Source organism: Staurois parvus, unplaced genomic scaffold, assembly GCF_062004578.1.
Source record: "Staurois parvus isolate SC_StPar_1 unplaced genomic scaffold, SC_StPar_1.0 ptg000146l, whole genome shotgun sequence".
In the NCBI taxonomy this organism is placed as follows: Eukaryota; Metazoa; Chordata; class Amphibia; order Anura; family Ranidae; genus Staurois; species Staurois parvus.
The window spans coordinates 820,757-839,388 of NW_028317942.1; the positions used below are offsets into that span (position 1 = coordinate 820,757).

The 18,632-nt window shown below is 35.1% G+C and overlaps 1 protein-coding gene across 1 annotated transcript in view; it reads left to right on the forward strand.

The window, feature by feature from the left end:
- Window positions 1-18,632, forward strand: part of LOC149464866 (CUB and sushi domain-containing protein 1-like) — a 1,089,704-nt gene that overhangs the window by 817,325 nt on the left and 253,747 nt on the right. Inside the window, exons 19-22 of the mRNA XM_089673951.1 lie at window positions 7,337-7,524; window positions 10,003-10,191; window positions 13,589-13,705; window positions 18,327-18,542. Coding sequence (XP_089530077.1) covers window positions 7,337-7,524; window positions 10,003-10,191; window positions 13,589-13,705; window positions 18,327-18,542 — 710 coding nt within the window. The remainder of the gene's footprint in view (window positions 1-7,336; window positions 7,525-10,002; window positions 10,192-13,588; window positions 13,706-18,326; window positions 18,543-18,632) is intronic.

Here is an 18,632-nt window from a genome sequence, read left to right on the forward strand (position 1 = left end):
TTCCCAGATTCGACAAACCTAAATGCCAATATTCAGATTTAAAATGTGACGAACAGCAATTTTCTTTGCCATACTGAATCAGGGGAAAAAATTGCATATGTGGTATCTACCTGTATATGGAAATCGTATACAAAATACCTATTCTTTATCATAGTTTAATCTTTTTATACAACAAATCATTGCAACATAACCCAGGAAATCTGGGAAATTTAAAATTGGCTATAAACAGTAGCTATTGATGCCAGGTTAAATCATTTTAATAGAGAAATATGTTATCATTCAAGTCTATATTTAATAACTCCACATGCTTTGAAATTAGTTTCGGTGACAAATGTGGTTTATAAGCAGTTTAATCAAGATTATGATTATGCAGCTTTTATCTTTTTTGAAATCCACATCTTTATACTAATCTGTGCTGACAAGTATAATATTGTACAATGTTCTGGTTTTATAGTTCAAGAGGTTAACATCTCTACAGACGAATCTGAATAGTATTCACTGAACAGTGTTATATTGTATCAAGAGAGGGTGTCAGCTTGCTGGTAAAAAAAAGATAGCCAGTGGAGAATGATTTCATGCTTCATCATCTGTCATAAATCTAAGCCCTAAAGATTCAAGGAGCAGAAAATTGTTAACGCAAGGTTCTAGAAAAAAATGTAAACAGACATGCTGGGCCATGTTGTGTTTAACTCCATTGCAACATCATATTGATTGATCTGGAAGGTGATACACATTAAAGTGAATCTTTTAGCAGGTTTCTATAATCAAGGCTTAATTAACAAGTGTAAGTGCACAGTATGACTTAGAGCAGCAGGGATAAACATATCACTTATTCTGTATCAATTAGATAGCTTAGCAAAAGTTTAAACAATGGTATGTACTTTGGTATAGTTAAATTAACTGTTTGCTCAGTGATTAATACTAATAAAATTGTTATGCTTAAAGTGATGCTAGAAACTGCAGAATACATTTAGTTCTGGGTAGTTTTGTTTCATTATTGCAGCTGTTGTCTTAATTTTAATAGAGTTTTGTTAGCTTAACCACTTAAACACCAGAAGGTTTTAGCCCCTTCTTTATTTGCTATTCAGCACTGAGTTACTTTAACTTGTAATTGCACCATCATGCAGTGCTGTACCCAAATGAAATTTGTATCATTGCTTTTCACACAAATATAGCTTTCCTTTAGTGATATTTGATCTCCATTGGGTTTTTTTTATTTTTTAATATATAAACTAAAAAAGACTGAACATTTTGAAAAAAAAATAATATTTTTTACTTAAAAATGAAGAGCAGACCTTCTGCGCTAAAACGGAGCCCTATCCCTATAGCTGCTGACACTTAACCTCCTACCAAAGTGAGAACAATAAGAATAAATAATAAACTTTATTTTTTATTTGCACATTTTGCACTGATTCAGTGCACATATATAATTTTATTTATTTATTTATATAAATATTTTTTACTTTCCGCTATAAACATTTAACATACCATATCCAATAAAACATGTAAAAACTCAAATTTCTTCATAGAAATGTAGGCCAAAATGTATTCTGCTACATGTCTTTGGTTAAAAAAAAATGTATATTCATTGGTTTACATGAAAGTTATAACATCTACAAATGATGGTACTGTATATATACTGGATTTTTTTTTCATATACTAATAATGGTGGCAATCAATGACTTATATGGAACTGTTATAGTATGGAAGGCAATCTGACACTAACTGACACTGGGTGGGAAGTAAAAAAAAATTACACTGACATCTCCAGTGACACTAATACAGTAATCAGTGCTAATAATATACACATGTACTAATGACACTGGCTGGGAAGGAGTTAATATTTAAGGGCAATCAAAGGGTTAATTTGTGCCTACCAAAGTTTACTGTGTATAGTGTGTGCTGTTTTTACTATGCAATGTGCCCTTTTTTACTTGCTGCTTTGCAGGGAGAAAAAAAATGGCACATCACTGCTGTCTGTAGAGACTCTATTGATTTAAGTTCTATGCTGAATGACCCAGTGTCCCTTTATAAGTTAGTGTCCATTTATCATAGCAAGTTCATAAACATGAGTTTCATAGGGTCAAACCTTCATTTAAAATACAAAAAATGCTTGCTGATACCCATTTCAGAGCCAGCAGACAGACAACCTGAAGCTCTCTGAAGAGGGAGTCAGTGGATCTTAGTTACTAAAAATGTTTAACTGTGTGTGCAAAAAAATGCATTGACAATATGCATTTAAAGGCAGTCACTTAAATAGATGCAGCTTTTTTTTTTAAATAATTAAACTGTAAACCTAATTTTTCTTTTTTTTTTTTTAAATCATAGTGGCATGTACAATGCTGCTCTTCACAATACCTGTCAGTTCACAAGTAGAATAGTCATTCCAAACCAGTGGCATAACAACTGCCACAGACTAAATATCTTATACTCCTTTGTGCCTCACTGTGAGTTAGAAAGCTGAACATGCTGGTGTTGTATAATACACTGAAGGAGCAGTCATTGCTAGGATGAAAACACTGCTCCTCCTTAAGGTCCTTCTTGGGAAGCACAAAAAGTACAACTGATAGGATCACCAAGGTAAAATATGGAGAAACACAGGGAACAGGTGAGAAAATGGACACGCTGGAAATCACAAGGTAAAGTATTATTTATGTAAGAATAATTTTAAAGTTTAGATGCACTTCAATAATAGCTTTAACACTTAAAACTCACCATGAACTAATTTGCAAGACCACAATTTATGCATCCATATTGCATGTGTCAGAAAAAAAAATTGCATATGACACCATTGGTGTGGTGTGGTAACATTTTAATGAATCACACTCAATCAACCTCTTGTCTCTGTTGAGGGCCAGGGGATTCTTCCCCACATTTAGTCCCTATGAGGATGTGTTGCTGGTAGTGGGGACTTATAATAAGGTGCCCCTGGACACTTATGAGTACAAGGGTACATTAGTACACCCTACTAATCATATTCTAATATGTGATATGTAATGAACATGCTGACACTGTGAGAACATTTTTTAACCACTTGCCCTCCAGAAGATTTACCCCGCTTCCTGAAAAGGCTATTTTTTGCTATTCAGTACTGTGCTATTTCAACTGGTAATTGCACAGTCATGCAATGCTGTTCTCAAACAAAATTCATGTCCTTTTTTCAAACAAATAGAGCTTTATTTTGGTGGTATTTGATCACCACTGGGTTTTATACTTTCTGAGATATACACGAATTTCTACTGTACTTTCTGTTATAAAAAAAACCTTAAAGTTAGTCATAAATTTAGGCCAAAATGTATACTGCGACATGTCTTTGGTGAAAAAAAAAAATCCCAAAATGTGTATATCAATTGGTTTGTGTGAAAGTTATAGCGTCTACAAACTATGGTAAATATATGATTTATGAGTTTTTGCTCTCTGACTGCCTATCACATTTCTTGAGGTGCTAAAATGCCAGGACAGTACACCCCCCCCTCAATTACCTCTTTTTGGAAAGTAGAAACCCCAAGGAATTTTCTGAGAGGCATGTTGAGTCCATGGAATATTTTATTTTTTGCCATAAATTTTTAGAACATTAAATTTTTTACACAAAGTTGTCACTTAAATGATATATTGCTCATGTATGCCATGGCTATATGTGGAATAACACCCCAAAACACATTCTTCTACATCTCCCAAGTATGGGGGATACCACATGTGAGAGATTTTTTGGCAGTCAGGCTTTTCTCATATCACTTCCTCACTACCTATCACAGTTTCAGAGACCCTAAAATTCTAGGATAGTACAAACACCCCCTCCCCAACTTACCCCTTTTTGGAAAGTAGACAATCCAAGAAATTTGATAAGAGGAATGGTGAGTATTTTTCAGATATTTTTGTCATGGGTTTTGAAAATTTCTGTTTTCTTTCTTCATTTTCCAAAAACTTATGGCAACAAATGAGATCTTCAAAATACCCACCATGCCCCTTAGAAAATACCGTGGAGTGTCTAATTTCCAAAAAGGGATAATTTTGGGGGGGGGATGCTTCTACTATCCTGGCATTTCAGGGCCAACATTAGAAGCTTCCTCCACACATCACCCACTCTTTTAACCACTTGAAGAACAAGCCTTTTCTGACACTTTTTGTTTACATGAAATACATTTTTTTTTGCTAGAAAATTACTTTGAGCTCCCAAATATTATATATTTTTAAAAGCAGAGAATAAAATGGTGGGTCTTGAAATTTTTTATGCCACAAAAACATATTAATGCACAAAAACACAATATGTTGCCCAGTTGTTTGATACAAAAAGGGACAGTGTAAAAACAAAAAGAATCAAAAATGTAAAAAATAATTACCCCAACCCCACCTTTCCATGTTTATGCACAAAGACGAATGCAAGCATCGGTCCCTTATTAGTATGTAAACAGAGATTACACCATGCATGTGAGGTATCACTGCGAACGTCAGATCAAGGGCAGTAATTCTCACACTAGACCTCCTGTGTAAATATAAAGTGGTGACCTGTAAAGGCTTTTAAAGAGTCGCCCATCAATATTAAAAATGTGCATAGTTTGTCACCACTACATGGACATGCACAATTTTAAAGCATGTCATATTTGATATCTATTTACTCAGTGTAACATCATATTTTATCACTTTTATTGTAAAAGTAAATGTAAATATCCCCTTTGATAGCAATAGGCAATGACAGGTACTCATTTCTGAGAAATCTGGGGTCTATTAGACTCTAGATCTCTCTTCTGCCTTTAAAGCATTTGACCACACCAAGATTGGTGTTATCAGATGCTTTACCAGTTTAAAAATGGCGCTGTTAGTGTCCAGCAAAACCAGGAGCGATGTACCCAAACGTCGGTTTGCCTCTAGCAGCCGCCCATCCACAGTACATTGCGGGAGAGAAGGTGGGTGGCAAGCGGTTAATGAAGTTCCAGAAAAAAAAGGTAAACCATGCCCTTTGATATAAATCCATCATTAATTGTGTTCTCTGATAATGAAAATCCATCATAAATCACAATGTCCTGCCACTCAGCTATGTTGCCCCACTGCTAGATGATGTTTCCCCTCCACCACGACAAACTGCCGCATGACGATGATTCTTAGCCGCACACCAACCCTAAATGACAGAATCATCGGCAGGGGTAGCATAAACACAGTTCAGAGGATCCTAGGTGACATCATTGACTAATCATAGTCATGGCCATATTTGATCATTTTTGTTTCCCAGGATCTCCAGCTGCTTTGTATGCATTATAGCAACCAGGGACTCAGATTAACTGGCCACATATTGCCATTTTGTTCAGTGATTCCTCAAACTTTGATCAGACTGTTCAGGTAAGGCAGGCAGGCAGTCCAGGTGATCCCAAAGCACATTTCTAATACAATACATGGCCGAACACACCAAGAATACTATTGTCACACATCCTTTCTTGGGCTAGATTCACGTTAGATAGACAACAGATAATCCTAAACACTTTCCCCTGGGCCTACTGATACCATAATATTGTTTGGGGGCTTTGTTGTGGTACAAAAAGCAACAAAAATTTAATACAAAGCCTAAGTGCTTCTACAAACTTTATCACATATATCCTTGAGTAATGTCACTAATCTTCCATCATCCCTTGATTTTACAGGTTTTTTTTTAGGTTAATTTCAATCACTTTTCTTAGAATCCAGACATTATTTAGTGAGAAAGCTCTCTACAACCTTTACTGAAATCTTTTTTTGGAATATCTTCTATGTTAATTCTGTATGGGGAGTACAATTTACATAACTCTTGTAAGGAGTCCTTTTTCAGTCAGCAGATGTGCATCTGAGCATCATTTTTGTCTACCAGCTAGATGCATTCTGAATACACAATAAAAAAATAATTATCTTACAAAATTGCATAACTGTACTATCCTATATTCAACATTCATTGTTCTTTACAGCTTCCATAACAAGGTTTTGCATTCCTTCCTATATAGTCCATTCCAGCTGAAAGTATGCTGGAAACTCCTATCAGATATTTCTAATCAACATCAGATTTTTCTTGGGTTATATACCTGTACATCATATATTACCGGTATGAAAACCTTGCAAGGAATCATATGGGATAAATCTATTGCAAACCCATACCTGCTTGTGGGAGTCCTTGGTTAAGTGATGACATTTAAGAAAATGATGCCATTCTTAATAACCAAAATGGACAGTGGCTTGGTACCTTGCCCCTTTTAGGTCATATTTGTATATTTACACATTTTCCATTTGACATTATATTATACAACTTAACATTTCTCAGCTGCATGACATACTGTTCAATTTGACATTGTATACAGTGGTCGGACAAGATGCTCTTGCACCAGAGGTGAAGATGTCAAAGTAAACCCTCCTTCCCTAGAGCTGAGAAGGACTGGGCTTGCATTTCCACAAGTTCAGTTGCTGGAAAATGGAAAAACAGGAGGCAGGATGTTGCAATGGGGTAAAACTACTGCAATTCTTTTCATTATGAGCAGCATAAAACAGATCCAGATTTTCACTAACATTATGATAACCAAAATAGTTTCTTCCATCTGGGAGCTAAGGTAGTTTAAAATGATCCTGTGTAAATTTTTATTTTGTGATTTGCACCTTTCATGAAGGCACTAAAATTATTTTTGGTACTAAGCATTTCTTAAATTTAATGCTACAAAACAAACAAATGCAATTTTTAAAGTTTGTTTGTAAACATAAAAAGGCTAAGATTAGAAGGGGCTGAAAGGATTAATACAAAGTAATAAGCACTAACTAAAGCTTAACGAGGGGTAACCTTTTTTGTCATTTTTGTACACATTGCAAGTAACATTCATTTATAAAAATAAGTTTCAACTGTAGCAGAACTGAGCTATAATACTGACAGCCTAGCCCTGCAGATCACACTGTGAAAATGGCTTTCCTGGTGTGATCAGTGGAACTGTGCTGTCACTTTTACAGTCAGTCAATTGTTTTCTCATACCATACAGAGCTCCTGATTCAAAATGGGGCCAGCTTCCACACTGACAGCACAACCCCTGACTACACAAGGGAAGCTGCTGTCCAGTGTAAACAATGCTAATCTGTCAGTGTAACAGCACCTAAGGTGGGTGCCTCGCCTGCCATTGTATTGAGTTGTCTCTGATTGCGTAACTTGGTCACCCTAAGTGGGGACAATTGTCTACCTAATCTCAGTGGTATTTATACCTGTTAGGATCTGAGCAATAATGAAATGTAGGTGGTATATGATGCTTCTTTTATTAACAACAGTCATTCCCATACCATATAATTGCATATATTGCTACAATTAATAAATACATACTGCTATTTACTTGCATTTCTTTAGATTTCAGACTGAAGTTAATTATGATATTCTGGAAGTACGGGATGGGCCAGCCAATTCATCACCATTGATTGGCGAGTACCATGGAACACAAGCACCACAATTCCTTATTAGTACAGGGAATTACCTGTATCTTTTATTCACAACAGATAACAGTCGTTCCAATGTTGGCTTTCTAATCCGATATGAAAGTAAGTAATAATTTGCTATAATTAAATTTTTTGAATTAAAGATTGTTTTCATTTTTGCTAGCATTACATATCTGAGCATGTTAACTGTAATGACTGATCATAATATTCATAAGTTAATTTTCAGGTTTACCCTTTGTAATTAAATAAAATGCCATAACTATAGAATATTTCTATATTCTCCCATTTAGTGGCAATACTTTGAATCCCATTTTTTATTTTATGTTTTGTGATTCAACAGTGGTGTTTAAAAGGAAGACTATTTTCTGATGATAATGCTGGGTAATTTGTGATAGTTATAGGTGAAAATACACTCTAATAAGATATTAAGATATATGGTTTTGCAGGCATTATTAATGAATTACATCAAACAAAATCATAACCTAAAGTTAACACCAGGCTAATGTAAAAAAATAAACTTTAATTAGCTAAAATATGTAATAACTAACACATATTATAACCTATTTTTAAATTCAGATAATGTTATAAGTTGAGTGTAACTTGGTAAAAGCCTTTTGTACGTAATCCTTCTACACAGCAGAATTTAGACTGGGATAGGGAGAGGCAACATTTGGGGTCAGAGAGGTGTTCTACACTGCTCTGTACTGACAAAAAAAATGATTCATGGTAAGAGGAGAGAGCAGAGGACTGAGTTATCAGTATGCTATTGTCCCATATCTGTCCAGTCACGAGCTTTGAACACAGAGGATACCCAATTCTATAGCTTAACTGCAATATGGAAAAATTAGGTCACGAAGCTAGCTGTACTTGCTGGCATACTGAGTGTAAATATCAGTAATGAATGAACAGAAATACAAATTGTCATCTTAAACAGCTCTCATATACAGTATATGTCTATAAAGCATGCGCCTAGGTTTTAAAAACAGAAAAAACTCCTTACCTGTGAAATGCTTCAGTTCTAAAATATATTATAGCACTGTGATGACTTTGAAGGGATGGAAAATGATCTTTTGTAAAGGAGCTGAATTGTATTAAGCAAATATTCAAATAAGAATGAGTGAATATCACAGCACCCCAGGAAGAATAGCTAGTATTAACCTTTTGCCAGCGTAAATGAGCTATAGAGGAAAATGTTACTAAACCTTTCATATATTAGATATGCCCTCTTTCTTTATTGGTTTCAAAGTATTACATTATTTACATAAAACATTTTAAAATCGTGATTTCAATACCATGTAAAAATCTGACATGTACGTTTTCATTTAATTTAGTATGCATAAATATATGTTGAGTAGAAGTCCTTAAATAAAAACACATTAAAAATGCATAATTATAAAATATTTTTTTTTATATTGTCTTTATTTTTAGCTATGACAACATGTAATTTTTCTAAATATACAATAGCATAAATATAAATATACAATAGCCTCTTAGTAGCACCAAAATATTGTGAAGCGGGATATTTGATTCACCTCTCCCCCCTGTTCCACTCATTGTGCCACTGTTTCCAGCTTATTTTATCCTGCAATTCCATTTGTGTTGGGCCTTTAGATATCTGTAGAATGAGTTAGCTATCATGCGCTGTTGGATTTAGAAGTGAACATTTTAAACCAGTAAAATTGGGGCACTTGGTTAAAGGCTAACTCCACCTTTCAGACCATATTACAGACTTGTTTAGGGTGTAACTTGTAACATGATGCTAATGTTGCAGCTCCAAATTGCCCCCTTGTAACAATACGAGTTATTCTCCCCTGATACAGCTGCCATTTTGAAAATTTGCATGAGTGTGTGGAGCTCTGCCTTTTGAACATGGTTAGTAGAAGTGAGGTGAACCTTCAACTGGAAACATTCTGTATAAAACAATGAAGACACTTTTTAAAAGTCACTAAGAGTTAGAGCATTTTCCAGTTTTTTTAAATTATCTGTGTACTTGGTAGGGGAAATTTTCCCTTGTTTCCATTTTGTGTCACTAAAATACAGATGGCAGTACATATCTGCTAAGGGTCCTAACCCTTTTTCTACTATATAAAAACTTTTTTTTCTGGAATACCACTTTAAAATCAGCCTTTTACTGTATAGTATACATAAATCTTACAAAAAATATGTCCAGTCCTCTTCTTTGCATTCTTGAAATCCAACAGGTACATTTTAATATATGTACTGTTTGTATGAATATTTTCCGTAAATATTTGTTTGTCCTACATTTATTGACCAGTCATTTCTTGTATTTGAGAATATCTTCTAATTCAATACTTTGCGTCTTTATTTCGTTTTGTTTAATGTGTGTTTTTCTGTTTATTATTGTCTTTGCACCAACTGTCTTATTTTAAACAATTATATTTTTATGATACATGTAATATACAGTATATAGAATATCTAGCTATACTGTCTGCATAGATTTTACTTAACATAAAGATATTCTCTAATCCCAGCATGCAAAAGATATAGATTTCTAACTACTATATGTGATTCTGGAAATACATAATCTAAAAGTAATGTTCAGTAATATGTATACTACAGGTGTTACTCTAGAATTAGATTCATGCCTTGATCCAGGCATTCCAGTAAATGGTCACCGGCATGGAAAAAACTTTGGCATTGGCTTTTCTGTGACTTTCACTTGTGATGCTGGGTACATTTTAAGTGATGATGAACCACTGGTTTGTGAGGAAAACCATCAGTGGAACCATGCCTTGCCTAGTTGTGATGGTAAGTGTTATTATCTTCTTGAGCATTTCCTGGTTAGGTTTTATTTTAACCACTTGCCACCCATCCACAGTAGTTTTACTGTGGGTGAGTGGCACAGACAGGCCAGACAACATAACTGTACATCTCTGCCTGCTTCTGAGCTTTTGGGCTTACACTTGAGCACAAGTTAATCAAAAGGTTTTAGCCAATGATTTTGTCTGAAACCCAGTGATCAGCTGAGTCAAATCACACGGCCAATCGCCATTTAGAAACAGCATCATTTAAAAACAGCAAAGCGATCAATCTGGCTGTTCTCCCTGCAAAGCAGTGAGAAAAAAACAGGCAAGTATTTTAGTAAAAAAGAACATATTACACTTGTCAGGCACACCATTAACTCCTTGATTTCCCCTTGATGTTAACCTCTTCCAAGCCAGTGTCATTATTGCAGTGTACAATGTACAGTATTGTATCTGACCACTGTATTAGTGTCACTAGCAGCCTCAGTGTCAGTGTAGCACCAGATTGCCTTCCACACTATCACAGTCCCATTACCCATTACAAGTCACTGATAATGCACTATAGCCACCACGCATCTATAGCTGTGTAAATTCCATTATTTATACCGAAGTTTGTAGATGCTATAACTTTCACACAAACCAATTAATATAAACTTATTGGAATTCTTTTAACCAAAGACATGTAGCAGGATACATTTTGGTCTAAATTTATGAAGAAATCTGATTTTCAGAATTGTTTTTACTGGATATGTTTTATGACAGAAAAAATCTAATTTGTTTTCAAAATTTTCGGGCTTTTTTGTTTATATAATAAAAAAATTAAATCTAGTGATCAAATGCCCCCAAATGAAAACACTATTTGTGTGAAAAAAAGTATAAATTTAATTTGGTAAAGTAGCGCAGTGCTGAGTAGCAAAAAAATGGCCTTGTCATGAAGGTAAAACCTTCCGAAGGTCTAGTGGTTAAATACCAATTTCTAGAAGTGAAATACAGTATGTTAAGTCATTATAACCTTATAGTTTTCTCTGCTCTAGGAAACATTTGTGCTCAGATTACAGATATCTGGATAGATAATTTCAGTACTAAACTATTCTGTTGATGAATAGCCATCAGCATGACATTTGAAGGACATCAACACTCAGGCAGAAAGGTACCTATATACAGTGCAGGTCAATGTAGGACAAGAATCCAAGGCTTTGCTGATATCTGTGCCTGTACTGTAACAATAATTTAATTGTTTTCTGTGTACTGTCTTTTTTTATCCTACTCTGAAAGATAATAATTTTCCAATGAATGCAATGGAATCACTTTACTGAATATATTAGTAGGGAATTGAAAATAATCCTATATGAACAGAAAGGTGTTTGTCCAAGGGACCACTTGGTGATTTTCTTATGTTGTGAATGTTTATAAGTCTGCTTCATAAATAAAGAATACCCACTCCTAATGAATAATTCAGCAAGGTAGTTTAGCCTTTGCTTCAACTATGCACCTCTACTGGGAAACTTGCATTATTCTGGCATAATAAACAACACAGGTGTCAAGTTAAAAATATATATTTTAAGTAGGTATAATTATGTCTAAACATTGACCTGTTTATCAAATTTAATGATCTGTAGCTGAGTAGCTCAGCTAAATGCTAGCAATTTGTTAATTAGACCTGGTAGTCAATCATTTAATTATTGCTAGTTATACCTTTAAAAAAATCATCACTAAAAACTTGTACAGTCAAACATATGTTTTCTACAAATTCACTATATGTGGATATATGCAGTTAAATGTTTTAACCAACGGATGGTGAATGAATCAGTCAAACTATCTTCTGTCTTAATTTAATTCCACTGAGTATCTTGTCTGCAAATTATATACCTTGCAAAAATTAGATTTTCTTGAATTTCAAGGATTTGTGTGTGTGTGTGTGTGTGTGTATGTAGGGGAATGGTGTGTGTGTGTGTGTGTGTGTGTGTGTGGGGGGGGGGGGGTTGTTAATGCCATTCTAAATTAAAAGCAGAAAGAAGTAAGTGTAGACTAGAAGTTTGTAACATCTACACACATTTTGATGAAATACAGGCCACCTGGTAATCTCATAGGTTTGCAGTTTGGCAAACAGAATGATAGTGTGGTTAGAGAGCATCAGATACAGACATTCTAAATAAGGCAACAATCTAACATGTGTCATCTTTGTTTGCAAGTACAAATACATTCAGGGTATCCAATTGGCAGGTAGATTCCACTGTTGTCAGTGTATAAATGACATGCATTTGCAAGAGATGTCTCTTTACAATTCAGAAAATTGACTGTCACTGTGGTAATTGGAGTGGATGTATCAGAAGCAGAATGCTACTGGCATTTTTGCCTAGGACTGCACAGTATATAAGATTCATAATAGGGTATATACTTCAGTGTAGCTGAGCTGCACATCTTATATTTGCCCTGGGTGCACCGCTGCGTGCTTGTACTTGAGCCACTGTTCTAGGTGTCCATAAGACACATAGAGCCTCGTCTCAGCCCCGCCCCCCACTCTCTCCTCATTTGCAAACTGGCTGTGATTGACAGTAGTGGGAGCCAATGGGATCCTGCTGCTGTCTCAGCCAATGAGGAGGAATTGTCACTAGACAGTAAAGGCTGTTGAGAATGTCACTGGATTGTAGGGGGCTCAGGTAAGGATTGGGGGGGCTGAGTTGGGGGTTCTGCACACAGAGGGTTTTTTACCTTCATGCACAGAATACAAAAAAAACCTTTGAGCCTTTAGAACCACTTTAAGAAGTCATGGGAGTAGGAAGATAATAATGATTATACATATTAAAAGCTTTTAATAATAGCTGACCCTTTGGGTGGCCAAACATGGCCAATCAACAGTATGGACCAATTTATATCTAACCTGCTCCAATGAAGTGAAAATTAGGCCTTGTAGGCCAAGGGATCAATGATAAAAAAATGTTTTATTGTTATCACATACAGTCTTTTTTTGAACTATTGAAAATTTGTAGTGTGACAGGCATACGTCTTCCATTTTTTTAAAAAGAGAAGGATGAGTTAACTGACCCTGAACCATTGCACAGCATCAGCTGAGTTGCACAGAGGAATGTTGTGGGTTTTAGGAAGGCTTTAGAATGTCTGACCATCCAGAAAGCTTGCATTCATAAGAATATGTGAACATCTTAAAAAGTAGGATTTTATATATGATTAAAAAAAGGATATATCACACATCAGTATTATTTTGAATATTTGTATGCTTTGAATTATTTGCAAGTATTTGATGAGTAGCATTTACTTGTTAAAGTAATGGAAAATATCCGACTCTGATTTACTGTAAATAACATCCCTTTCATGTGTTTCAAAACTGTTCTTTATGTTTTAGAACATAATAATATTACTTTGATTCCCTTTTTTATATGCAGCTTTATGTGGAGGATATATTCATGGTAAGAGTGGAACAATACTTTCTCCAGGTTTTCCTGATTTTTACCCCAACTCTTTAAATTGTACGTGGACAATAGAAGTATCTCATGGAAAAGGTATTGATATCTGTTTTTACTATTTAAAAATATTTTGGGATTGTTATTGTGTTTTAAATATAAATTGTCACATACTTCCATTGATTCAGTTTTACAATAATATTTTTGATTAAAAAGGTGTAATTAAAATCTGCACTATTGTGCCTAAAATCAGTTACTAGCAGCAGTGTGAATACCTTAAATATGTAAATACTAAGAAACAGTGCTTATTGCCAATATTATGCTGGGTGGAGTTGAGTACTTACTCTGAACGATTTAGTTACACTTTGGGATTATTATACACTATAATTGATTATTGATGTTTATATTTAGTTATATATTTTTACAGGTTGCACTTTATATATTTGTATAAGATACATGATATTTGTCCTTAATTTTCTAATATAATTATTATGTTAAGCACTATTTGAAGAATTATTATCACAAGCAAAGAAGTTATAGTATTATCAGGAAATGAATCCCATGTATTGTGTTGACTGCATTGCATTCAAATTGCAATGTATTGGAGTAGCAAGATTGTGAAGCAAAGCAGCAAGCTTAATAAATGTGAATTCAAGGATACAGATGGGTTGGTTCGTAGTTAGTTATTCCAAAATTCTAAAAGACTGACAGATGGCTGGTAATATGGTTTAATACTGTTAATGAAAGATACTGTTATGTGAGTGCCACCTTACAGCATGTCTTATACATGAAAATGTTTTGTCCTTCTAACAGGCTAATGCAGCCTTCCAGTTAGACCCCTCACCCTTTCACTTAAACAAGACCAGAATTATACTTGTTCCTGAATAAATCCGTGGAAAAGTTCTTATGTCAGTCCAGACACAGGATACAGTATATATGAAAGCCAACAAATACATTCTTAATTCTTATTCTGCATAGATTATATCACATACATAAGCCAGTATGCTTAAAGATCAACAAGGACTCGTAATCCAGTAACCCTGTAAAGGTCCTCCAAATCTTCTGCAAACACTTTGCAGAACCATGCTCTGAGAAGGGAACATTTCATGATGCTCAAGCTACTGACCTTTTTTCCAACCTTACTCTTCCAACTCTTTCTAATTCTCAACATGCTACCCTGGAAAAACCTATATCAAAATTGGAGGTCCTCAATACCATCCTGTCCTTAAAATCTAATAAATGCCCTGTTGGCTTCACTGCCAATTATTGCAAAAGGTTCACTTGCCTTCTATCACCACTTCTAGTTAATGCTTATAATTCCCTCTTAAATGGACATTCTTTTTGATCATATTCATTGACAGCTATCATCTATATGTTACTCATTTGACAAAACTTCCTGAAACAATTATAGACCCATCTCCCTTCTTAATTTGGACATCAAAATCATGGCACAAATCTTGTTTACATGATTAAACCCAATCATTGGCTCTTTGATCCATAAAGATTAGGTAGGTATTAGCCCCTTGCAACAAGCTGGAGACAATGTCCGTAGAGCAGTCTTACTGGCACATGCAGCTTGTTTGTTGTATGTGCTAGCATGGGTCAAGATTAAACCAGATCTGTCCAAAACCATCCTTATTTTTCCCCAAAAAATCAAGGTTGGCCTTGGGTTATCAAACTTTGTCAAGTATTACCAAGCGGCACATTTAGCCCAACTTCCTAAATACCAGGCTGTGAAAGATGTCCCACTTTGGATCACAATGGAGTCCTTGGACTGTGACCCCTTGTCGGTTGTTACGACCAGAGGACCATCAATCACTCCAGACCCAGTCACCTGACATTACTTAACTATCTGGGGTAGTCTTAAATCTCAATATGCCCTGCAGTCTCCTTATAATCCTCTTTCTTCCTTCCTTCATAACCCGAGCTTTTAACCTGATTGGACCTCCCCTGCTTCATTTTGTATTTGGTCCTCAGCTATTCTTTTCCAGGCCTACAAATTCACAACTCCAAAAGCTTTTATACCTTTCCTGACCCTTTGTGAAACTCATGGTAATCCTAGTTCAGAATGTTTCAGATATCTTCATGATTAAACACTTCTCTCCCATTTGGCACACTGACCCTCTCTGATATGACTAGTTTGGAATGCATTTATAAATGTGGCCCTCACATCCAATGCCTGATCTGCACTCTTTGCATCCTGTTGTTAGCCTCACCATTTCATACCTTCCTTCCTAACCTGGTAAAATAGGAACGAGATTTGGGTCTGCAATTGGAAACAGTAGGAACAACATCTGGTGTGCAACAAAGTCTTCATCCCAAAATATAGTAAGAAAACAAACCATTACAGGGTGTGTAAGTACAAACAACTGTGGAAACAATGGATGAACCATTATATACCCACTGACTTTCATGAAACGCTACTGTCCCCTTGGCATATGTATCGGCAAAGAGTTACCCCTCGAGTCCCCTTGTTTACATCTCCCCCTGGGGTCCCTTTCCTCTTCTCTACCCTTTCCTAACACTTCCCTTTTCTACTTTCTGACACTATTTCTCTTTTTGCTTCTTTGCACCATATACCTCACATGTTCCCCTATTTTAGGGTACTTGCCTTCTTGGTTATTACTTTCAGCAGGGTTTGTTATGCATCCCATTAAGATACCGATAGACCCTCAGTGTACGTGGTGCTCCCTCTTGTCGCCTCACTTTTTCTGCAATCATCCTTCTAATGTTTTGCACATGTTCTTCAGTTCAAGTGGCCTCAACTATGTGCCTATGCTATTTGTATACTATATCACTCTAACATACATTTCTTTGACTTGTTGAGGCACTAGTGGTTCACCAAGTTGAACTTAATAAGTAGAAGGACCTATTGTACTTCTGACTACCTTTGCAAATGTCTGTTGATCTCCTTTAGGTTGCATCCCTACTGACATAATGCTACTTTATGAACCCTTCTGTTTGGATTGTTTCAGGTTTGAAAGTCTGAATTATACCTGTTACCTTGTTACCTTTCAATAAAATTATCTGAACAGCAAAAGAAAACATTTCGTTCACTTCTGAACTCTATACTGGTTGTCATTATCTGTAAGATTTAGCTATCACCAAGGGTGGACAAATATTTGTTTTGTTTCAGCTACCTACACAGTAAATACGAAGGGAGCAATGGGAGAAAAATTAGCACATGTATAGACATCTTTATTTAGATGAGTATTCAAAGGATAAATGTACATATAAGTTACAATAATTACTTTACTATGTGGCAATCTTTATCAGTTCAGTTCAACTATCCTGTATGATATATGTGAAAGTCATCAAAAACAAGTTCTCTGCATGGATTAGCAAAGAGCAAACAAATTTAACTGGGTCTTAGGCATACTCCATTTTAAACAACTGCCCTCAGAATTTCCAGATGATTTCATGATTCGCTGAAAAGGATCCCATGAAGGGTTTTGGAGGATGCCACAGGTATGTAAATGTACCTCCAGGTACCATTTTGTAGCTGCAGCTGTCAGTCACTGCATTATGCTATTTTCAAGGCTAGGCTGGATTACATAAACATAAAAAGCAATATCATGGCGCCTATAAAATCAAATATAAATGTGTAATATGATTTACCAAGTAATAATGAATACTGTCATTTTCAGGCAGTAATAGCAACTGCCCCTATAAAGTGGATAAACACTCAATATAACAAACTATGAATAGATAGTTCTTGCTCAATAAAATAAATATCATATACTTACAAAGTGCTCTCCCAACACCAGTGGGAGTGTATCAGTGTATATCCTGTACCAATTAACTATTCACATGGTGTTGGGAAATCACTTTGTAAGTATATAATATTTATTGTATTGAGCAAGTGCCTATCTATTCATGGTTTGTTGGATTACATGAACTCTTATTTTAGTATTGTGGTCAGAAATCAACCAAGTATGCGTAGAAATATAAAAATTATTATATTTGTTTCAAATATTTTTTAATCAAAGGTACTGCCTAAATAAAAACAATATGCCTGAAATACATACATGATGTCTAAACACATACAAGATACCTGTTTACTAATAGAACCTCCTGTGTTTGCTTCTCTGAAACTTTTGAAGTGTTTTTTTAATAAGGGTGATTTCCCTGACTTTAGAATCTTGCCCTTCCAACTGCAATTCTCCATTGCAAAAGGAGTGCACTAATTGGCCATTGAATCATTATCATTGGATTGGAGGAGGAGGTAGTCAACAGGGCTTTCCCTATCAGTAAAGTTAGTTTTAGAGGGGCGCACATAGGATATTAACAAATATAATTGAAGATATTATGTAGTGTCAGAATAAATGTAATGTGTGTCTTTTGCAAAACTAAAGAGTGAAATTAAACAAAAATGTTACTGTGTAGAGTATAGTAGATGATTTTGTTTTTATATACTGGTCTCTGAATGTCAATGCAGAAAAAAATCTTGATAAAACTCAAGTGCACATATACTAGACTTTCTACTTATATGAAATAGAAAAAAAGCTCTTGGGGTCATTTCTTGAACATTAGAAGTACCCGATCTTTTTCTTTTTAACTTATAATTTTTTTTACCTGGGTGTCCTTTCCTTTTGCTATACTATATTGCTATAACAGGCAATACAGTAATTCAATTACAATAGAAATAAAGAGAATCACCTTTTACTCTGTCAGCTTTCTTCTGATTTGAAGTTTTGATTTGATTTTTCTATTTTTGCAGGTGTACAGCTGGTATTTCACACCTTTCACCTTGAAAGCTCCCATGACTATCTGTTAATAACAGAAGATGGCAGTTTTACTCATCCCGTTGCCAGACTGACAGGTTCAGTTCTACCACCCACTATAAAAGCTGGACTTTTTGGGAATTTTACAGCTCAACTTAGATTTATATCAGATTTTTCAATCTCGTATGAAGGATTTAACATCACTTTTTCAGGTAAAAAAATTCTTATCAAACAGAAACCTGTTTAAAAGTACATTTTTACTGATTCCCAAGACATTTTGACCTGTCTTAAATACAATGTAT